The sequence below is a fragment of the Mixophyes fleayi genome, chromosome 5 (assembly GCF_038048845.1).
Source record: "Mixophyes fleayi isolate aMixFle1 chromosome 5, aMixFle1.hap1, whole genome shotgun sequence".
In the NCBI taxonomy this organism is placed as follows: domain Eukaryota; kingdom Metazoa; phylum Chordata; class Amphibia; order Anura; family Limnodynastidae; genus Mixophyes; species Mixophyes fleayi.
This window is the reverse complement of record NC_134406.1, coordinates 210,921,821-210,946,408: the sequence shown is the minus strand read 5'-3', so window position 1 is coordinate 210,946,408 and position 24,588 is coordinate 210,921,821. Positions and strand designations below refer to the sequence as shown.

The 24,588-nt window shown below is 37.8% G+C and overlaps 1 protein-coding gene across 1 annotated transcript; it reads left to right on the top strand.

The window, feature by feature from the left end:
• The first annotated feature begins 270 nt into the window (after positions 1 to 270).
• Positions 271 to 23,536, top strand: USP14 (ubiquitin specific peptidase 14). The gene is made up of 16 exons (XM_075213391.1): positions 271 to 424; positions 5,139 to 5,284; positions 5,480 to 5,512; positions 6,026 to 6,130; positions 6,460 to 6,563; positions 7,047 to 7,105; positions 7,394 to 7,524; positions 9,511 to 9,591; positions 11,452 to 11,531; positions 12,298 to 12,412; positions 13,110 to 13,175; positions 13,667 to 13,759; positions 14,830 to 14,958; positions 20,083 to 20,137; positions 21,751 to 21,858; positions 22,828 to 23,536. The coding sequence occupies exons 1-16, from the start codon at positions 409 to 411 to the stop codon at positions 22,977 to 22,979; spliced, it is 1,473 nt and encodes a 490-aa protein (XP_075069492.1). The 5' UTR covers positions 271 to 408; the 3' UTR covers positions 22,980 to 23,536.
• Positions 23,537 to 24,588: the final 1,052 nt, after the last annotated feature.

Here is a 24,588-nt window from a genome sequence, read left to right as displayed (position 1 = left end):
CACAACTCTTACGAACAAGGGAGCTGTTTTCATAGTGTATATCCGCCAGTGACTCGCTCGCACAATCATTTTAGAAACTATAAAGAAGTGCGTTTAATGTAACTAATTTCCGCTGCACTCTGCACTGAAGTGACTCACGGGGAAGTAAATAAGCTAAAACTTCCGGGTTACAGAACATGAAAGTCTGCTCTTGACTGGACAGGCTGTCAAAATCGTGCCTTCTGATTGGCTGCGACATCACCCGACTGTTTTCTGATTGGTGATGTTACCGGGAGCTGCAGTGCGATTGGCTGCGTTATCGGTGTAGCGTGTGATTTCGCAGCGTCACTGTCGTGCGGGGCCCTGTTTGAATGAGATTGGGAGAAAGCTACTTCCAGGCGAGCTGTTTGTGCGCCCTGAAAACGCAGCATGCCCGTGTACACAGGTATGGGGGACCCCGGGACCCGTGGCACACTCCATATTCACCATAATGGTTACATGACGTTTCCTAATACCTCTGTGTGGCAGTAGTGGCCATATATTACTGAGGTTATATGTCACCCGGCACATAGTGAGTACACATTACTGAGTTGTAGTGGCTACAGATTTATGGGTTTACAGGGCAGAAAATCATAATAGATTAATGGGCATATAATGATTACAGATTCCTGTGGTTACTGGACGGAAAATAATTAGAAATCTCCGGTGTTACAGGTTAATAGGAAGTAATAACAGATTCCTATGGTTACTTTGCAGAAAGGCGTTAGAGGTTACATGTGACTGCTGCAATTTGTATAGATCACTGGGCTTACCTCTGTCTGTTCTGTATTATTTATAGATCACACTGGCCTTGCATATAATTCATCATCATTATTTATATAGTGCCACTAATTCCGCAGCGCTGTACAGAGAACTCGCCCACATCAGTCCCTGCCCCATTAGGGCTTACAGTCTAAATTCCCAAACACACACACACAGACTAGAGTTAATTCGTTAGCTGCCAGTTAACCTACCAGTATGTTTTTGGAGTGTGGGAGGAAACTGGAGCACCCGGAGGAAACCCCCACAAACGGGGAGGACATACAATGAGTATAAATCTCTGGGACTATATGTTACTCCTCTGCAATCAGTATTGATCACTGGGGTTGCTATGTTACTGTTTTGCAATCTGTATTGATCACTGGGGTTGCTATGTTACTGCTCTGCAATCTGTATTGATCACTGGGGTTGCTATGTTACTGCTCTGCAATCTGTATTGATCACTGGGGTTGTATGCTACTGCTCTGCAATCCGTATTGATCACTGGGGTTGTATGCTACTGCTCTGCAATCTGTATTGATCACTGGGGTTGCTATGTTACTGTTTTGCAATCTGTATTGATCACTGGGGTTGCTATGTTACTGCTCTGCAATCTGTATTGATCACTGGGGTTGCTATGTTACTGCTCTGCAATCTATTGATCACTGGGATTGCTATGTTACTGCTCTGCAATCTATTGATCACTGGGGTTGCTATGTTACTGCTCTGCAATCTGTATTTATCACTGGGGTTGCTATGTTACTGCTCTGCAATCCGTATTTATCACTGGGGTTGTATGCTACTGCTCTGCAATCCGTATTTATCACTGGGGTTGTATGCTACTGCTCTGCAATCCGTATTTATCACTGGGGTTGTATGCTACTGCTCTGCAATCCGTATTGATCACTGGGGTTACTATGTTACTGCTCTGCAATCCGTATAGATACTATGTATGATAATGCATTATTTAATGTATCGCATTTCCTTTCTATAAAGGTGGGGTAGGTTCATGGAATTTATCAAAATATGGCGTGTGAAAGTGGTCTAAGCTTATATTCTGGAAAATATAGCACATCAAATCGCTATAAAAGAGTATCTCATGAATAGGTCAAACCTCATGACTTTAACACAGCGACTTCACTGGTTTCTAGTTAATTGATGGGCTACCTTCTTGTTTAGCCCAGAAAATGGATAACTCCATTTAAAATCATACCCATCACCTTACATTCAATGGATACCGTCTTTTTGTTGACTGAACCAGTATTTATGAAACTACAGACTGGTGCTCATTATGAAAGTGTGAGATTAGAGTCATGAGACACTTTATGAAGCACAATATTGGCACTAGTTCCTATTGGATTGGTTTGTAAAACGTTTGTTCAGACCACAAATTGATTTCCTTCACTCTTTGTAGGTGACGTGTAGACATTAATTATGCAACTTACCTTTTTGTTCTGTTAGTGAGACCCCTCTTGCTGCTTTCCTCAATTTAATTTTTCTTCAAAATAGTTAGCAGCACATAAAAGTAAGAATAATACATAAAATAAGAAATGAACAGAAATTGGTGATGTGTCTTACGTTGGGTTGTGATTTTGAATATTCTTATTGTGTTTATACTTTAGATTGCTGTAATGGTATCCTCTAATTTTAATTGTGTATTGATGATTATCAGTTTTTAATTATATACATGTGCTATACATAAAGTTAAATTTTGTTATACATTGTATAAAACAGAAAAACCTGAAGTCATTCTATGTATTTTTGTTGATCTGTTATGCATTTTAAAAGGTGTCGTAAATCCTTATGGTAATGTTCGTCACTGGTTAGGATTTGTGTGTTGCTTTGATGTTACTTTTGATTAATTTGATAGATAAAACATAGTTTTTGCCTGTGATGACCAAGGCAGTAGTAGCCAAAGATTATGGACCCCTGGAATAAATGTGGGTCCCTGGAAATTAATTACACCTTTCAGAAACTTGATTAGTTAAAATAATGCACGTTACAACTCTATTTATCACAGAGGTAGGCAACCTAGTGGAGCTTTAGGGAAAGCTGAGATTTGAACTCTTTTTGATTTTCAGGACATTCAGTGGCATGGAGCTCCACCACTGCTAATATGTGGCATATTTAATGTTTTAAATGCAACAAACCATACACCCCCCAACAAAACATTTTTTGTATGATGTAGCTGTTTCCCAGGCCTTTTTTTTTCTCATACTGCCTAGTCTGTTTTGTGAATTACAATATAAATATTTTTATACTATTCATAATATTTATGTAATAGAGTGTTTGACTGTACACACAGTATTTTTCATCAATTTTTTTTAATCAAAAGTTCAACCTTTAGAAATTAGCCACTTAGAATTTTGAGAAACCAACTTGTTTAAATCTTTGTAACTATCCATATAGATCACACTGGGCTAAAGCTGGGTACACACTACACGGTTTTCGTCCAATAATCGGCTCAATCAGCCGACATACGACCACTCGTTCAAAAGTCGGGTCAGTGTGTGCAGTGACACGATTGTCAAAAGTCTGCCCAAATGGACGATTGTCGCCTCATTTGGTTGGTCGTACTGTTTAATATTTTCGTTCCAATCTCGTTTCCATTGTGTAGTGTGTGTATAAGTTTCCGACCGATCCACAACAGTGAGTACGAAATTACAGTCATTGCTCACGACAACATGGCTGTAAAAAGTCGCTAAAGGGACGTCCGCTCTTCCGTTTATCGTCCTAAACAAGCCTAGTGTGTATGCATAAGATACAGTAAAACAAAAAATTAAGGCGCTAGAAATCAATTAATAGTATATGGTGTTCGGACCGCAGCTCCCTTCAAGCAGAAATCTGAATCTGCTTCATATTAAATAGTAACAAAAAGCAATAAGGGGCGCTGTATCCAACAGTTTCTATTTATTGAATATAATAGCAATAGCAAAATCGTTAAATGCAATAAAATAATTGTACAAAATCAACATTCAGTGGACATCAAGTGATCCCAAATATAAATCCCCTAAAGGATCACAGTGTAAAAATGCAACTCACAGGGAACAAATCAGCTGATGCACATGAGCAATAACTCATACAAAAGGAATATATAACACACACTTGATAGTGGTTCACAGAAACACCTTGATAGATGGTTAAATGCAAATACTTATAGTGCTTAATAACACACATACAACCGCTGCAGCGGTATAGATGATTCAAATCCCTAAAAATAAAGGGAACAAGCAATGTCCAGATTTCACACTAATATACTCTCCTTGTTTCAAGGGCAGATTTAACTTTTCATGCAACAAAACGGTGTATAGCATTCATTAACAAAATATTCCTTTGGTATAATTGTAATGATTTATCAAGTGCAGAAGTGCCGCTGAAGCGGTTAATTGCAATGGAGGGTCCTTTGTAATGGATAAGCGTTGATGATTTATATCAGATGTGAGTTCTCCAAATTCCGTTAATATTAATCGGCAAAACGGTTAGACTTTAGCATGCAGCAACTGCAGCAACAGTAATTAAAGTCTTTAGCGCAATGATCCAGCGCTTGATAGCCAATATAGATAACACGGAGGCCGTATATACAATCGCTTCATCCACTTACTTTAGCAATCCATTGAATACCCCGGGGTACAGGAAAACGATGTCCAGATGTTGTATTAAAATCCAATAGTGTCTGACGCGTTTCTCCGTGTTACACACGGTTTCATCAGAGACTGTGTATGCAGTCCATGGACCGAGCGATCGGACCATCGATAGCATGTAACATCGCTCAGCATAAAAAGTTGGTGGAAATTTCTGTAGTGTGTACCCAGCTTTACATATCACTGCTCTGCACTGAGTGTAGATCACTGGGGTGATCGACAGTTATAATTAATGGGATTGTCTACAGTTATAATTCATTTATGCCCTACCTGTTATCAGCAAAACAAGAACAGGCTTTTGTAGAAATTTTGAAGCGCAGGAGCCTGTCATGTAGGGAATCATCCTAATGATATCTCATTATCTCTTTTTGTATATAGTTTGTTTTTATACTATATCTTGTGGAATCATAATGTTTTGATTGGAACCAATGCACTGAAAATTATTTTCTTTCCATGTCTGACAATATTGTATTAGTCGATGCTAAATATGTGCTGATAACTCCTGCTGTGTAATAAATACACACTACTCCCATGACCTTTATGTGCCAGTGAATAGAATTACAGCAGCTAAAAAACTTTTTTTCTTTTTTTTTGTAATTGGTACTAGTTTTAGTATAATTGATTTGATTGTAATTATTTCCCATCTCCATTTAATGTAATTGTGCGCTAATAGTGCAATAGTCCAATACCAGCTCTAAGTCTGCTGTTCTTTATTACCAGTAAATGTAAAGTGGGGAAAGGAGAAGTTTGATAATGTGGAGCTGAACACTGATGAGCCGCCAATGGTTTTCAAGGCCCAGCTTTTTGCCCTTTCTGGAGTGCAGCCGGACAGACAGAAAGTCATGGTTAAAGGAGGAACGCTAAAGGTATGAATGTATACAAGGTAGTTCTATAAAAGTGATCTAAATTTCTGTGTGTGTTCATCATCCTCACTGGTTCTTTTTTGTGTTCTACCTTTAAAATTGTTGATGTCGTAATAATGACCAATTACATTTTTAGATAAAATGAGTAAATTTATCATAATTTAAAATATTGCTAAACATTTGTTTATTTTATCACAGGATGATGAATGGGGGAACCTCAAAATAAAAAATGTAAGTTCCAAATACCTTCTCCTTTGCAGTAACTAGTCCATTCTTAGATTATTTTCAAAAGAGACCATCAACAAACAACATTACATGTCCAAAGCTGGTGCTTTGAGTGTGTTTGGTCTGTACTGGAAGTATATTGATATAATCTCTTCTAGCTTGACTTTTTCCTCCTGGTTTATATGTGATGAGCAGTGTGTGGTGTTTGAACATATCCTGACAGATCAGATCCACTGAATATACAACAGCACTTTCATACTCTTTTTAGTTGCATTTATTCCGAAGTAATATCTCCAAAACATAGCAGGGGCAAGGGCCTTCACTAGTATCTTTCTGGGCCAATGTTTCAGGAAACATTTTTGTATCTGTGTTAGGCTGAATGTGTTACAGGAAAGACAATGAAAAAAAAAATGGATAACATTTGCCTTGGTTTCTGTGTTTTTTTAAATTAAGCCAGAATCATTATCACATCACTTGATGATAGATTTCTCTGATCTCACTCTGTCCGTTCTCGTCTAGGGGATGAGCTTGTTAATGATGGGATCGGCTGAGGCTCTTCCTGAGGAACCTGTGGTGAGGCCAGTGTTTGTAGAAGATATGACAGAGGAGCAATTGGCCTCTGCTGTAAGTATGTCTATGTGTTGGATTTTTTTTTTTATGTTAAATCTGACTGGTCGGTCAGGTTTGTGAAGAAATGTTTTGGATAGTGCCTTGTGCACTCTCTAAGTTTATATGTGGTAGAGTATAACATTGTGTCAACTATAAATAATTGGCCCAAAAGTTTGTTGCAGATAGAAATATGCTTGCCATTAAAGGTTTATGAAATACAGTGGAGTGTGGATTTCATTAATTTGTTCTGCATTGCTTGTAACTGTTTTTAATATAGATATATTTTTATATAATTACATTATATTTTTAACCTCTATTTGCTACTTATTTGTCTTGTCTTGCAGATGGAGTTGCCCTGTGGGTTAACAAACCTTGGAAACACCTGTTATATGAATGCCACAGTTCAGTGTATCCGCTCGGTGCCTGAGCTAAAAGAGGCGCTTAAGCGGTACGATTACACATGACTAATATGTTGCTTCATTGTTTGCCACCTAGCTTTTCACCATCCACAACTGCATTTTATGGAATGGAATCTATTTTCCAATATATGATGTTTAATTGAGAAGAAAATCTTCTGGTAGGGTCACAAGTGTCATAAAGCTTCTGCTTTAGTTTGGCATGTAGATATTAAGGATGGAGAATGTGTTTAGATATGACTTTACCATTAAGTTCATATTTATAATATAATTATTATTACATGGGCAAAATTCTGAAGCTGTGATTTAAAATTCACTCCATTGGGATTCTCCATTTATTTGTTTCACTGCACATTTAAAGGCTCTAGCCATCAAATTGATATTAATATAAGCAGTGTTATTAGTGGCATACTGTGTTATACTAATATGGTTTACATCATAGAACATAGTCTCAAAGGACCATCTTCTATATTATTGTAGTAATGCTTATGCAATTTTATATTTGTTTGCTATAGCTATACGGGTGCCTTGAGATCTTCTGGTGAATTGGCCTCTGCTCAGTATATAACTGCAGGTTTGTTCCTTCTAAATATTCTTCTAATTTGTTCCAAACCATATATTGTGTAGTGTATCTTTTTGAGAACATTATGCAATTAGTTGGAAACTTTCTGTCTCTGGAGGATTAATACAGTAGTACTACGCTTAACCTTTCTGCCATGTTTCTGTATTATATTTATGTCAGAATGAAGCTAAGCCTCTATCATCATATATTTTTTTTTATTTTTTTTTACGTGATCACATTTGTATTGGTACTAGGGCTGTGAATTTGTGTCATTGTTAATTGTAAATGTAATAATTTCAGCCCTTCGAGATCTATTTGAATCTATGGATAAGACCTCATCCAGTATCCCTCCCATCATCCTCCTCCAGTTCTTGCACATGGCCTTCCCTCAGTTTGCAGAGAAAGGTGACCAAGGGCAGTATCTGCAGCAGGTATTATCAGAGTCTGTTTTGCTATATTGCATATGCATCTCCCTTTTATAGATCAACCTCTTTTTGCAACATGGTGTTTTGATAACTTTATTTCTTACTTTGCAAAGATTTCTATTTTTGTCAGATGGGGGCAGATATGGCTTTCAGCTATCATTTTGTATAATAAAATACATCTTTCACTTTTCTTCCCCTAGTTCATTGTGCACAATTAGTGCAATGTATATTAACCCACAATTTGAAGCAGGCAGTTCTCTGGAGTATTACTATACCAAATATGTGTAATATAATATTTTACTACACATTCTTGTTTAAAAATATATATATATATATATATATATATATATATATATATAATATATATATATATATATATATAATATATATATATATATATATATATATATATATATATATATATATATATATATATATATATTTTTACCAGTGTGGAAAGAGAACCAGGTGTGACAGTTGAATCATTTTCCATGACATCGGCTTGTTTTTGCGGTGTCATGCAGAATGGGTCACATAGTCTTGTTGGGCAGACAATTGAGGGGTAGTCAAGGCATATATTTAATTTTAAAGGAAGGATTATCACCGCACTAGTTATTCACCTTCCCAATTGTTAATTACATGTAAATAGGTTATAGTATTCTGTATTGGTTGGTGCACCCAGAACATAAAAGACTAAATTGAATTACAAAGAAAAAGTGTTCATAACAGAGCACTCTGTGAATAAGTAATATCCACTATTACATTATTACATTAGTTTTTGTCTTTCTTAATAAGGTATAGGATCACTTCACACTAATAGATATATATATAGCAATATTGTAATATAACATTAAATATGGGCTAAGATAATACAGTGATGTTCAATGACATCTATTTGTCGAGTATTCAAATTGTGACTGTATTATTTATTAATATAATCACACCAGTAGATCTGTGTTATGTTACCAGAAAGTGATTGCTTAAAGTAACTAGAACAAGTATTATTTGCTCATACGACTATGAATTGTATACCCACGCAATGAAATAAGTTTCAAACCCATGATAATGGACCAATCATGGACTAAAGGGGTTGGGACTTATAGGTATTCACAATATTCATTGGTCAGAGAATTGTCAATCAGCAATGAGAGCTACACCGAGAATAAGGAAATATGATTGGCTTGTAGGAATATGATGTCAGTGATAGGCGTGTCTGGATACTATATAAGAAATGGCAAAATGTTCCCTCGGGTTCAGCCTTTGAAGATGCAAGTAGCGAAACGCGCGTCTGCCTCGCTATATGAAATTATCCACCTTTTAGTTAGACCAGTTAGATTAATCAGTCAGTGAGTTAATTTATCTAAATCATTAAGGAATAAAAAGCAATAATAACTTATGCTTTAGTCATAAGGACAAGTTGACAAAGGCTGCCTGATATCGTGCGGCAACTGAAGGATCTATCCTAAAGCTTGCAATTAAGGAGGGGGAGGCTATCCTAGATCCTTCCAACACCAGTTATATGTTAAAATCTGTGAATAACACTGGCTAATATAGAAAGGCTGCCTAATAAAATATGGCATATGAGGAGTTTAGATTATAAGCCCTCTGAATAGAAGGGATACATTATAACAGATCTCTTTAACAGCAGTGGAACAGGGATGTCTGTTAATAGTGGTGGTCATGTTTATTAAGTTGGCAATGGAACCTTATATTTAATCAATCATTCCTAGTGCTACCTATATAACCTGAAAATAATTGCAGGTATCATTTGTTAATAAATTTCCAACATGTTATTAGGGATATAATTTGACATATGTAAACAAACAATCAAAACCACTATAAAAGTGGACTTTGTTAGGCTTCAGTGATGTTTATTTTGTTTGGCTGTTTTCTAACCCTACATCTGTACTAAGTTGTTTCACATGCTTTTGTGTTTTCTTTTCTGCGTTTTTTATTTTAATATTCTAGCTCTAATATGTTTTTATTTTTCAGGACGCTAATGAATGCTGGGTACAAGTAATGCGGGTGCTCCAGCAGAAATTAGAAGCCACAGAAAGAGACACGGATATGGAGGTAACTAATCTGCACACAGCAATTGACCCTCATTCACTCGCTCTAAACAGTCTTAATAAGAACCAGTTCACTTTAATCTAATAAAAACATACTGTTCATCTTCCAGAAGGAAGTCACTGTAGGAGACTTATTGGGCCCTATAAGAAGGGCGACCACTCATCCTCTGACACATCCAAGTCTACTTGACTGTCCAGAGGCCACATTCTGGGATTTTAATATATAACTCTTGTTTCGTAATTTATTTATTTTTTCCAGGGTTCCAATGGGTATGACTGCCTCTTTGGAACTCTGCACCTGTTTGCCTGCCCAGCAGAGGGGCTCTCACTTCTACTAAAATAGTTAAAAGACCAGGTCATGTCCATAGACACCCATGAAACTTACCCTCATGTCCCCACCCTGGGAAAGTCATGAGCAGTTCCTGCATTTTCTCTGGGTGAGGTTGCATCAGTTTCCATCTTTAATATTTTGAGCTGTCTGGGTCTTTACCAAGATCATATCTGCTTTTTTCACTCTCCTTTGACACCAGGGATTTCCCATTTTGCTCAATCTGAACCACCTATTGAACAGTGCTGCTTCTGATTATTTGACACTGGCCCATTTACAGAATACTCCAAGTTGGCTACTGTAGTACATTTCACTAAAACGTCCCTGAGTCTGATGCGAGAATTATGATGCTGACCGCAAAATATGTTGTCTTGCTTTTCACCACCATGATGGAGGTAAAAGAAAGAGCGAGCGTCCTGATGCTAAATATCTGAACTTATTGATAGATATTTAGAGAGAGAGAATAATACATCAGATCAAGCAGCTAAAACTAGGGAAATTCTGCAGTCCCTCAACTACAATAAGAAATCAAACAGTTCAGCGCTTAGAACTGAAGCGCCGTTGATACATTTATGATTTTATATAGAACATTTCTAACTTAATTTTCTTTGTGGGAATGCGCTTAATCGCCTCACTTCATTTGAAAAGCACTAATGTATGTATTTGAATCAATCAAAACTATTTGTAATAGGATTGCATATAAAAAAAAATATCAAAACGATCACAGATCTGAAGGTAAATTGTTGTGTACACATGAATCAGCATGCTCATTGGGACATTCAGCCGTTGGTAAAATCGCTACAGAAATCTCATCTGGAGAACTTTTCTGTAGTATGTACCCAGATTTGGTCTGTTGCTTCCAGTGACAAACTGCGATTGGAATCCACATTTAGTAAGGAAAATACTCTCCGACATATTAATAGTGAGGGTAGATTCTTTGAATTGCGATATATTTTTAGCAATTGATGTATTTCTCTGCTGAGTGCAGTATGTTTATTTTTTTTATACATGGAGTAGCCAAACATTTAACTCTTTATTTGGTAAGCGCTGAATTCATACACTAGTGTTGTATTCATAGGCCATCTCAATATTGGAACTTCGAAACAGCTGACTAGTGTAAAAACACAGTTATTGAGAGCACATCTGTGAAGGAAAGGATAAAAATGACAATTTTATTACATAAAAGTAATGTGAAATTCGTGTTGCTTAAGAGCAACATTGCAATATAAAGGGTTAATACTTTGTGTTAGTACTAAAATTGATTGCATATCAGATTTCCAGCAAAAGTAACATATTTCTCTAAGCCAGCCCTGACCAACCTGTGGCTCTCCAGGTGTTGCGAAACTACAATTCCCAGCATGCTTTGCCAGTAGATACTCAGCCGATTGCTGGCAGGGCATGCTGGGACTTGCAGAGCCACAGGTTGGCCAGGCCTGCTCTAAGCATTCCATTAAAGTTAACAACATAAAGCTTTTATTAAACGTTCACTTTATAATTTTTATATTCTTTTTTTTTTTTTTTTTTTTTTTCTTTTAGGTTGACTCAGGTGCAGCTGCTGCAGCATCAAAAAAGAAGAGCTTTATTGACCAGTTTTTTAGCGTTGAATTTGAGTCATCGTATCCTTTTATGGAGCAACTACTTGTATTAAGTGGGGATCCAAAGTGTATTGAAAGTAGTGGGGCCCTGTGGACTTTTTTTCGATGAAAAATGACCGCTTACCTCCACATGTTCATTCATTGCCATGTGTCTTAGATTTTTATGTCTGAGATCAAATTAAGAAATCTGAAGAAGGGGGGGGTGGAGGATGCACAAGACATTAATGGGATTGTACCGGCTGCACAGTGGACAGGGTAACCAATCCCCTAAATTAAATGTAAGCAATCGTTGTCATTGATACTCTGGCAAAGCACACTCCTTGTTGATTACATTATTACATCTCCCGCTACGCTCGCATGATTGAGATTCCTCAGAGCGGTCTTTGAGCATTTCCCTTTCACTTCATGGATAAATCCATCCAAAACTAAAAGCTCTACTTTTGGATGGCATTCCATAAGTTCTACATTATCGTAGATAATGGATACATATTATTTAACAGGGGTCCCACCCTCCCAATCCAGCAAGTGCTTCAATGTCATCCATGGACCAGAGATGCTGTCCTCCCACCTGCTGAGGTTTATTCTGTTCATGGGAAGGATTTTCGCCTGTGCAGGTGTAAAGGGCAGATTACCTGTCCCTGAAGCCCCGCTGTGATTGTACGTTGTACTGTATCTGTCAGTCAAACTTAAGTGTTTTAGTGGGTTGTCTGCATTTCTGGCTGCATGGACACCAAAATGTTTTACTTGTCATACACAATTGCACAGTGTTGTTACTTAATGCACAAAGAATGAAATGTACCGAATCTGAAGAGGAGGAAGTAACGAAAAGCAAAGAAAACCAGCTCCAGCTCAGCTGCTTCATTAACCAAGAAGTGAAATATCTCTTCACAGGGCTCAAACTGGTAGGAATAGTTCATTTTATTATCTATTTTTGGCTGCATACATGTTCTTATTTAGCCACCAGTCTCTGTGATCATCTTACATGTACAAATGAGGGACTATGTAATTATCAGTTATATTTTAACGGTTTTACATATACTCCACAAGTGTGGCACACACGGATCTTTCTCCTTTATCCTTGTTTTAAATTGTGCATTTTCATTGGACCTAGCTGTTAGCTTGAGTTTGCAGTCAACACGGTGTAATAATGTGATGGGGAAGACCCGTTCTATGGTATTGTAGTAATTTTTTAAACAAGGGTGATTCATTTTTTATTTTTATTGTCCACGTATAGGCTTCAGTTCAGCTTTTAAGAATGTATTATCCTTTAATTGCTTTACAGCTGTTTAAAATGGTATATTGAACATAAGATAATGATAAAATAGTATTGTGTTTCACACTAATATGTTTGGCAACCCACTCCAACTTTGTTAACCATATTTAGGGATCGTTCATAGGTTACGGTCCACTGTTTTTAAAAGGAAGAAAGTGATAAATGCACAAGTTACTTAGTTTGCCACAGTAATAAACTAGACAATCCCTATTTTACTGGCACCAGTGTGGTTCTATCTGGTGAGAGCAGTGTGTATGGTTTTGAATATAAATTTGATCTTTTATGTTCAGACTTTAACACCAGCCTGTTTTAAATATTTTTTTCAGCGCCTTCAAGAAGAAATAACCAAACATTCACCTTTGTTACAAAGAAATGCTTTATATAACAAAACTGTAAGTATGTGTAAATCTGTGACCCTTTTTATGCAAATGTTTGTTTTTGTTAGAGCACATATTAATCTGTAGTGTGCTTTATTGCATTTTATGCATGATTTTAGTGTATTCCAGTGCATAAAATGTTATGATTGATGATTAGCTTTTTGAGATCTGCAATTGCTTGCAATGTGCTTGGCATTTAATAAATGTAATACAGGAGGTTTCTGTCCTCCCTGAGCTCCCTGTTTTATTTCTAGCATATGCAATTAATCAATATGATGGTTATTCATGTTAACGTTTATTATACATCATGAAAGTGGCTGTCTAATTGTACTTTATCATTTGTCTTGTACGGGGCTCCAAATTCTCAGACCTGAACTATTGAGTGTGACTGATTATTTTGGGCTATCCGAAAAACTAAATAAAACTGTTATTGGCCTCTGAATCTGGAATTGTGAAGCATTTACCTCTATTAAGATATCACTAATAATGTGTTCTCTCCTTCTCAGTCCAGGATAAGTCGTTTACCTGCCTACCTGACTATCCAGATGGTCCGATTCTTTTATAAAGAGAAGGAGTCTGTGAATGCCAAAGTTCTCAAGGTTTGCATTTTGTTTTCACCGTTGCTGTATTTGCTGAAATTGGATCAGTTTTCTTTCTGTGCCACAGTTTACTTCCGGGGAGCGTTGTTCACGGCTCTAATATTAGCCTTCACATTGGTACATGATACTACAAAATACTCTGACACAATAGAGAATGGAGGAACTTCCCCCACCCTTTTCCTGGCAGTTCATTAAATTAGATAGGCCCTTCCTTGAGGGCAAGACCTATTAATCACAGCTGGCAGAAGACCCTAGAGAATGCTCTCCACATAATAGATAGGTCGTGGATAATTCTCAGTTTAACAGGAGATGCAGATATTGCTCTCTTCATAGAAGTAGGCATGTTCTTTAGTTTGACAGAAGACCTCAACACGCCACTCTTTGTTTGTTAAGCATTACCCTTTTAACTTTTATACAGTGCTGAAGTGTGTTCTATTTCTTGGTTAGCGGAATGTTGTAATGAAGGAAGGGCCCACCAGAAGCTACAACCAGTAAAACTCCCTTAACATTTGTATATTTGCTGAATGACCTTATTTCTGGATCCAATAGCATTTGTGTTGTTTCACTGAGGTATACCATAACATTGTGTGTCTGCTACTTTGCAGTGTCTTCTCGGTACATGCCATGTTTTGGGTTCTCATTATTTTGAAATTGAAAATCAGGAATTACCATGTCATGGTGTTGCCAAAGCCATGAAGCCCACCATTTGCTTTTGATGCTAGTGATGTGAATCCATTCTAGGACCATAATCGTACTCTTTCGGTTAATCTGTGTGCATCCAATTCTGAGAAAGTTCTCTATCCAGTTTACAGATTTCCAGTGATAAATCCAAGAAACCTTCAGCCCTGGCCATGTTGGCAACTGAACCCATCATTAATATGATGTTGCAGCTCTAATTACAAAGGACTAATTTTAAAATCGGGAGAGTTTGAAAATGTAGAATCTCACAGGAGCAATTGCAGCACTTATATTAATTTTATAATTGCTTCACATAACTTATTTTGTGAGTGTTGGTTGTATGAAAATATATCTTACGCACTTATAATATTATGCACTTATTTTCTGCACAGGATGTGAAATTTCCCCTTATGTTGGATATATATGAGTTATGCACCTCAGAGCTTCAGGAAAAGATGGTCCCCTACCGATTAAAGTTTAAGGACCTGGAAGATAAGAAAGTACCGGAGCAGGCACCAAAAGTAAGTTCGAAATCTGGTCATTTTGCAGTTAACCTGGAGATGTAATATAGTCCTACATGCTATAGACACTAAAGCATACATGCATAATTGTGATAAGTACAATATGACAACTGTATGGCATTTTAGGCAGTCTTCTAACATATAAATACTTCTTCACTAAGACATATTCCTGATGTCGGCTACTATTGCAGGTGATATGGTAGTCGACCCTTTTACACCATAAATATGACCACACAATGCCCAGCAATGATCCACACGGGCATTTTGGTAAATGTGGTCAGTAATGGACCAATATTTGATTGTGTGTGTGCACTTATGTTATCACACCACATCACAGAACAGCTATTGTAGTGGAAAAATTCATATTTTTGTCTTTTTTTTTAAAGATTTTTTCTATTTCTCTTGCACAGCCCTTTTTAGTGTTTTACAGCAGCAGAGTTGACGGGGAGGGCGCAGACACCCCTAGCTCTCCCAACACTGGGCTCCCGGCAAAGGGTCACCCATACGCAGGACACAGGAACCCAGGAGCCGCACCAGGGCAGCGATGGACCATGCCGGGAGCCGTGTCTTGCAGTCCCATACTCCCTCAACGTGGCCGAGACAGATCTGCCAGGAGGGGTCCACTCCCCCCAATTTTTAGTAAAATTGCACAAAACACCAACTGAATGTTTTCAAATGCTTACTACGGCCTATGCTAATGACTGCCTGTCTCTAGCGCGTGTGTTTGAGTGGCACAACCGATTTAGCAAGGGACGTTAGAATGTCGAAGATGAACGCCCTGGACCACCTTGCACTTCAAGAACCGAAGAAAATGTAGAAAAAAATCAGTCGGATTGTTCGAAGAGACCGCCGACTCAGTGTTCGAATGATAGCTGAATCCATGAACATTGACAAAGACACCATATGGAAAATTTTGCGTGAGGATCTTAACATGACGAAAGTTTGTGCAAAGATGGTCCCAATGGTTCTCACACCAGAGCAAAAAGAATGTGGCAAGAAATGTTGTGTTGACATTCTGCAGCAACTTGACACAGATCCAAACCTGTTTCTTAAAGTAATCACTTGTGATGAGACCTGGATCTTCCAGTACGATCCTGAAACCAAGACGGTCAATGCACTGGAAAACACCGTCATCACCAAGAATGAAAAAAGCTTGTCAAAATTCAAAGCAATGTTCATTGTTTTTTTTTCAATATAAAGGGTGTAATTTTGGAAGAATGGGTTCCAGAAGGCACAACAGTTAATCAGCATTATTATAAGGAAGTTTTGCAAAACCTGAGAGAGTCAGAAAGAAACGGCCGCAACTGTGATAAAATGGTTTCTTTCTTCACCAGGACAATGCGCCTGCTCACACAGCACTTTCTGTGAAGCAGTTTTTGACCGACAAACACATTACTACACTTGAGCATCCTCCATATTCGCCCGATTTAGCACCTTGCGATTTTTATCTTTTCCCAAAAGTTAAATCAGTGCTTAAAAGGGACACATTTTGAGTCAGTTGATGCTGTAAAGAAGAAAACAGCAGATATGTTGAAACAAGTGACAGAAATCGATTTGCTCCATGCCTTCGGCCAGAAGACTACAGCGATGTACTGGTGCAAATGGGGAGTATAATGAAGGGGACAAACATTAAATTTGTAATAATAAATAAAGGTGAGTTATTTAATCAGTCTCGTTATTTAATAGACATACCTCGTATATATCTTTCCTTGGATTCCTATATTACTAAAAACTTCCAAGAGGGAGTGGATGCCAGTGATTCTACTGGCACCAGACTGACTGTGAAGATCCTGGTATTTCGATCTACTCGGCATGGTGATAGAACCGCCCTGGAGACTTCTTTCAGGGAAGATCTTTTGAGCCAGGGTCCGTTCATTCATTAGGACTTAGTACGACTGGCTTTGACGCCCTGATAACTGAGGCCCTGATTCCACCGTTTCTGGAAGTCTTACGTGGGCTGGTGTGAACTGCGAGGTGCACCCACCTCTTCTTTCCGTCTGACTCTGTTCTTGTCTTTCTTCCAGGATGGCCTGGATAGGGGCCTGTTTTTGTCTTCACTTAAGGTTCAGGACTTGATTTTTTTTTTCTCCAAAGACGACGTGTGCTGCTGGATGTCCACACCTTTTCTCGGAGTGCTTCATGTCCAAAAATCCTCTTATATACTGTCTGTAGCAGTGTTAAAGGAAGTCGGAAGCGTTCCCTTGAAGAGAATGGAGTAGCGAGTACTTCGACTTACTCTACATTCTAACTTCCTACAAAAATGTCCTTCTCTTTTTTAGATAGAGGCCCCACTTCAAACCCAATGTGGTTCTGAAGTGCAATGAGCACCGTTATATTAGATGTATCCTTGGCTATTTCCTGATCCATGACCTCCCTTCTTTAGGAGACAAAGTATCCATCCACCATACAACTCTAAACCATAGTGGGGACTAGGTCTGTTGTCCTGGACTGTAGGCATTTGCTCTTTATGAGAGAGCATACTATTAAAGGAGATAGATGTGAGTTTCTCTCCACATAATCTGATATTCAGCAGTTCCCCACCAAAAGTGCCCATGCTGGCAAGAACATTCTGCTAAAATTTGGCATAAAGTGCATCTATTTTGCAAGGGCCATAACTTCATTAGTTCAGTCAGATTGTTATAATCTAATATTTATCCTCAGAGATCTTTAAATCCAAAATATATAAATAGAAAAAGTTACCCCTTACATTGGTAAATATCAAGCTAGTAAAAGTGGTTGTCCAACCTAAATTTTTATATGCACTCCAAACCGCTGTAATATATACCCAGACATGTTTTCTGCAAAATAGATCACTGTATTTCCTCTTTAGGTGGATCAAGTTAAGATCAGTTACAGTGAGATTGGCTTTCCCTAACCTGAAAGCATACGTGTGTGTGTGTGAATGAGGAGCCCGCTAGATAATCTCCTGGTTCAGTAGATGGATTCCAGTCAGACTGTTTCAGGTTGACCTGGGGGAAGGATATCTGGTAACACTGCACTGCTTATTAATCGGGCTGTATACGTCGGTGATACGACAGCCCGTTCTGGCACTATGGAAAACGGAACTGACCAAAACGGGGGCTGCGGTGATATGGACCAAATATAGTGTAACAAAGGTTGGACATCTTTACCTGTCCGACCATTTAAAATCCTTTTGAACAAATTAATTTTGAGTCCCCAGAGTGATGTTTTGGGGGCACAGTTTGGGATCAGGGAACCCGTGACTATAGATACCGATTAAAGGTTCTTTCTGCTGTTTCAAAAGAAACCAGAATGCTAAAGTATTTCCAGTATTTTGTTTCTGCCATGCAATTAGTTATGTATGGTAAATAAATGTGCATAAATAGACAACATTGGACTGCACTAATCTTATTATATATCCTCCGTTTTAGCTAAGTGTTGTTGCAGCAACAGTTGCTCTGAGGCTACTTGGGAGACTCTGTGTTAAATAAGCTATAGGTTGATTCATTTCCCCGTGTGACTGTAAGCCCTCATGACGGAACAGTGTAAAAAGTTTCTTACAGTCAGGCACTCTCCTGCATTAATGATGTGTCTGCTGCTTACCGCGGCAGGCATCTTGTTTCTAAGTACATGAGATGCCCTGGAGTGTTTTTGTTGTGATTGGTTGTTTAGGCCCTAAACTTTAGGGGGTTGAATATTATCTGTGTTGAAGAATCACTTTTCCCATATGATGGAGTGTCCTAACTACTGTGTGATCGCTTGCAAAACTGCAATTTTTGTTTAGGAGCTTTGTCTCCATTCTGATAATAGCATCAGACATATTGGAGCGATTACAGAAAGCTAACAGTAAGTCATCAACATGTAGAATAAGGGTGGATCCCTTTTTTTACAATAATATGATTCAAATTTACATCTGTGAAGCCTTGTCCACTTGTATTGTCTCCCTTTTGTGGGTAAATAATTACTAGGAGTTGATGTTGACTGGAATTGAGTACAGTGCAATAATAGTAACTGAAAAATACTTGCCCTTGGGTGGTATTGATGTCAGTATCCCAGTCTTACCCTTAGATCTTGTACAGACATATAGATTCCTTTCAGCTTGAATCTTGAGTCTGGCCATTCTCCAACGACCTAAGACATTTGCGCCCACAGAAGTGCCACTCACTGTTTTTCTGTACCATTCTCTAAACTCTAGGGAATGTTGCTGGTGAATATCCCAGGACATAAGCAGTTTCTGAGATACTCCAATCACCCTGTCTGGCATCAACAATCATTCCACTTTCATAGTTGTTTGGATTAAATTGAATCCCTATTTTGGTGTTTGATCTGAACAACAACTGAACCTCTTGACCATGTTTGGATGCTTTTATGCATTGAGTTGCTGCCACATGTTTGTTAATGCCAATATCTACTCAGCCAATCAGGTGTGCAGATTGTACCTAATAAAGTGGCCACTGAGTGTGTGTATTGGGACCGTTGATTATGTGAGAAGTAATCTGCTAGTTTCTTGTATTTATAAGGCATTTGCACTAGATTATGATATTGGGATATTGCTGCACTATATACAAATACTGAGCTAGTGCTGCTAACATGGGAATGATGGATGGAATCTGGGATACATGCACACATCATGAAGAAGATACACCCATTTATGAAGAAATGTGTAATAGAAAATGTACCTACACACAGATATTGTATACTCTAACTGTGGTGTGTAAGGTTGTTGAAGATTCAGTATGTTGTAACATTGTATAAGTAAAGATACTAATTCATACATGTATATCTGCGTTGTGATTATGGGTTCTCCACTGTCTTGATAGTGTATTGTACAGAGTACTCCTGTGAGGGTGTTATGGCGCTTAATGTGACAGGAGCGGTGTAGGCGTGGCTAATGAGGTACAGTGCAAAAAGCCTATGGGTATTTAACAAGACTATCCAGGAGCGATGAATGGATGGGACAAAAATATATATGTTGGGTTACTATTTTCCACCAAACTAAAATCTTTCTAGCATAAGTTGCCTTATTACAGTAAATTAACAGGTTTATGTTAATAATTATTTTGCCTGGTTCAAATTCTCTTAATGTAGTAGCATTTTTGATGGGAAAACAAAATGAGGTTACTCTAATACACTATACATTTTTCTGTCCTTATTCTATTTTAGGTAAGCCAAGTGGCAAAAAAAGAAATTAAATATGAACCCATTGCCTTTCCTGATGGTAAGTCTTTAACAAAATAAAGGTTCAATCTGTAAAATGACCCACAATTTTAGATATGATTAGAGACAGGGCACCTATTGTGTTTATTTTTTTTTCAAAAGTGGTTAAACACAAGTATGCAGGGGGGAATATAATGAGAGATGGTCATACGTATCTCTAATCCTCCTGGGTACCAAATCAGCCCCCTCTGGTGTCCATGTGAAAGCTAGTCTGGATTAAGAGAGGCTGCCCCAACATGGGGCTAAATACAATGTCCTTTTATAAAAGGGCTTCTAATAACATTGACAAGTGAGTACGTACATTTCAGGATAGGATTTCCAATAATACTGTGATAAGAATAATAATTGTTAAATATCCAAAATTCCATCAAGGTATGAAAACCCTATTTGTGCATTATTGAGCAGATATCATTTTATATTTGATCAACTTATATTTTACTTCTAATGGAACCTCCCCTTAAAACATACTTTAAAAAAAGTCCATGTAAGAATATTTTTATTATTGTGTAAAGGATAAATGGGCGTTGTTTTTTTTTACACTGACTTACAAATAACTACCAAAATAATGTAAGCCGAGAGCTAATCAAGAAATTCAAGCAACTGGCACATAGGTTTGGATCATAATATGGTTAGAGGAAGATGATACTTCAGTGACTGCGAGAGAAGAGTAATTGTTGGTGTACAATTGGCATGAGCAACAGTATTAGACAGCTCAGCTGTAGGTGTTTCGTGAGGTACAGTGGCTAAAGTGTTGGTATGAAAGTTTTGGGGAGAGACAGCTGCAAATGTTGGCATCTTTAAAATAAAGAGATTCTGAAGCAGTGCCTGACAACCTGTTTTTCTCCACCATCTACAAAACATCCAGTGATGTAATTCCTTTTGGGAAAATGGAGTTTCTGTTCTGTGAAGTTACACTTGTAGAATCTATGCCAAGCTGTGAAGCGTCCCTGATGGCGTGTGCCAGACTAATTTTCTTTTCGTGTTTTTAGTTTGTTAGTTACCTGTTCATAAGCTTTACAATCTATGCTATAGCTGACTGAGGTTACGTCAGTGATTTTGGTTGGCCTTCCCCAGAAAGTGAGCAACTTAATAGGTGATTTAATGATGAGAATTGTTACATTTAAAGGGACATCTTGAGAGGGACTGTACTTTGTTTGCTTTTCTACCTTTTGGTGGTGGAGGTAAATTATTGAGATATTGTCCAAATACTTCCTTAATCTATTTTACTCCTACAAAACTTTTATACATTTGTTTCCTAAAATTACTGCAATCGTGTAGCTTGAGAATAAACTGATCTATTAAATGAAAGTGAAAGTTTCAATAATGGCACTTAATTTGACAAAAGTCTACACATACTAGCAGAGCGGGTAACACTACTTTAGCATGAATTTAGTTAGGAGTCAGTTATTCTTTAAGACTTTCCACTCTTATTTGGATTTCCTATAAATGGCATTAATGATTATTTCACAAAATGCTGTAATAGTTTTCCATGGCTCTGTAGCCTCACTATGGAATACAGTCGTCTTAATTATGTATTGCAGTCATAGCTGTGTATTGAATGCCCTTGTTCTCCACACCAACAATCCAGCATCTGCATTCTTGCTTTTCTTCTAGATGTCGGTTCTAATAATAGTGGATACTATGAGCTGCAGGCAGTTCTTACTCACCAGGGAAGATCAAGTTCTTCAGGACACTATGTTTCATGGGTCAAGAGGAAACATGGTAAATTGCCTTCAATTTCATTAGCATTTTCCGGCCTCTTTAATCTGCACATAAAATTCTATTTCATGCAGTATATTTGTTTGTCTTGTTTAATAAGCTCCGGGGTGTATTATGTGAAGCAATAATATGGTGCAGTGTGTACATATGTAACCACATAGAAAGCAATAAGATGTTGGCTTTTCCAACACCTGTGCTAGACAAGTGATGGCTATAAAAGTGTTTTAAATCTCATTTTAAATAAATCCTCACAAAGTTCAGTTAAAGTTTATTTGAAAATGTTTCTGTTTCTCTCGGTATATTGGACATATGTCTGTTATACTGTGACCGCCACAATGTTGCCAAAACTGCCACTTCATTGGTCCCAATTCTGGTAGCTACTATGGTGACTGGAGATCTGGGTCATAGATCTCCAGCAATTTTTAGCTTGGGGCTGATAACCTCTGTGGTGTTGGGGAGAGGCACTTTGCTTTTTGCGGTCTCCCTCTCTACAGAGGCAGCAACCCTGCAATGACCAGTTCAATATCTATAATCTTAAGTGGTGGAATCTGAAATTTGATACCAATTGAACACCATGTAACAGTTCATACAGCTTCCTGAAAATTTCTCACTTTTCCCTTTTTAATACATTTTTTAAAGAACTAGTTCACCATTATACTTTATATAAGTGTGACACATGATAAAATAGTTGCTCTGTGTACAAAAACAAGCAGAAAATTTATCATCCAAACACACATCATGTAAGCACATAGGTTCTCTCATAATCTGATTATAATATTAAAAAGTCTAATTAATAGTTCACCCTGCAAATATCACTGCTGCACTGAATTTCCATAGAGTAACATTGTCCATGGTTATGTGCTTTTAGTAACCAGTCAGATTACAGCTGTTACTATCTCAAACCATACTGCAACAATGTTATGAAATGAGACTTTCCGTTTCTGTAATAGAATGTATCTTTGTCCTCCTTAGATGAATGGATTAAATTTGATGATGACAAAGTGAGCATTGTGTCACCTGAAGATATACTAAGGTTGTCAGGAGGAGGAGATTGGCATATAGCTTATGTTCTTCTATATGGACCACGGCGAATTGCAGCTACTGAAGAAGAGACTGAACAATAATGACACTTCCCATTTTAGTCCTTTTTTTTTTTTTTTTCTTTTTTTCTTTTTTTGGTCTTAGGTGTGAAATAAATGTTCCACAATTAGAGTCTCCTGCTCTAGAACAACTTTTTGTTCTAGAGAGGAAGGTGTAAATTCTATAGTTCAATTCATCTTGACATGGAAGCTGTGAGAATCCACATCAATTTCTATTCATGGAGCTGTGAAAAAGCTAAATTCTAAATAGAATTCTAACATTGGAAAACAAATAATGCCCAAATTACTATTTTTTTTTTATATATATAAAGATGTTAGTGTTTGGAACCAAGGACAAAAGAAAATATTTATTGCACACCTATATCATTCATTGTTACTATTGCATGGTTTTTTTTTACCACAGTACTTGCCTTATCTGACATTTCTGCCAGGAAGAAGGAATGATACGTGTTGCCTCATTGTAACAGTGCTGCTTCCCATAACGTAAAGCTTGGCCACATTCACGTGTCCAGCTTCATCTAACTGGTCCAAGGCTGTTGCTGGCATCATGGCGACTTCAGAATAAAATTGTCATCAATCTCTGTCTGATTATTTTTTAATTTGTCCTCAATGGTAAATAATCTTTTGTTTATTGTAAGTGAAACCAACCTTCTACCGTGTGAATGTGATAAGTGAAGGTAATGCTTGGATGTAGGGTGTTTATACAAATAAATATAAACTTACTGCATATCGGTGTGTAACAACAATAGTTAATTACTGATTATATAAATAATACAGAGATTTTCTCCGAATATGACTCAAACCACTACATATTTTTGCAGAAGGTGAGGCAGCTATCTTGGTGCGTTCAGTCGCTATCCTATGTAATTTCTCTCTGCCCCATTGAAGCTTAGTCTAAATTCCCTACCCCACACACACTCCATGGTCCATGTTGTCACAAACCAATTCATTTATCTGTATGTTTTTGCACTGTGGGAGGAACACTGAGCACCCCCATGCAGCACTGTGAGGCAGAAATGCCAACTACTGTGCTGCCTGTGCCAACAATGTATGTGGTTGTAATGTGGGGCATGCATAAGATTTGTATGTTCCTAAAAACTCACGCCATGGAGATTGTAGTTGAGGGGAGGGCTGGTTTACAAAAATGAAAAAATAATTTGCATGGCCTTGTCACTGTGGGTGTTAGCAACTTGGCATATTTCAGGGACTCCTGGTCTCACAAAGGGACCACACATTTCTTTTTATGGAGAAGTATTGGATTAAATTATCAGCAGGAAGTGTCACATAGACAAAGCAGTAAGCTAAACTATTGCTGACTACTCAGTATGAGAAGACCTCACACCCAAGTGGGCACACCTGGTACAGAGACTGTTTGGTATGTGACTTCAGACCAATATGTATGGCTTCTTAAGTGCTGTGGTTTGGTTGTTGTGGGGGGGGGGGGGGGTTTCTTTTAGGGGGGGTCATGCACCAAGGAGCATTTTCTTGCAACTATTTTGACTTCCAGCACTTGCTGTGTATTTTCTCATTGCTATCAACTCATTCTATCTCACATGGGGAAAGTAGCTGAATGCATCTCAACCTTATTGTTCCTGGTCGAAGTGGGGCTGTATACGGTGCAATGTCATACCGC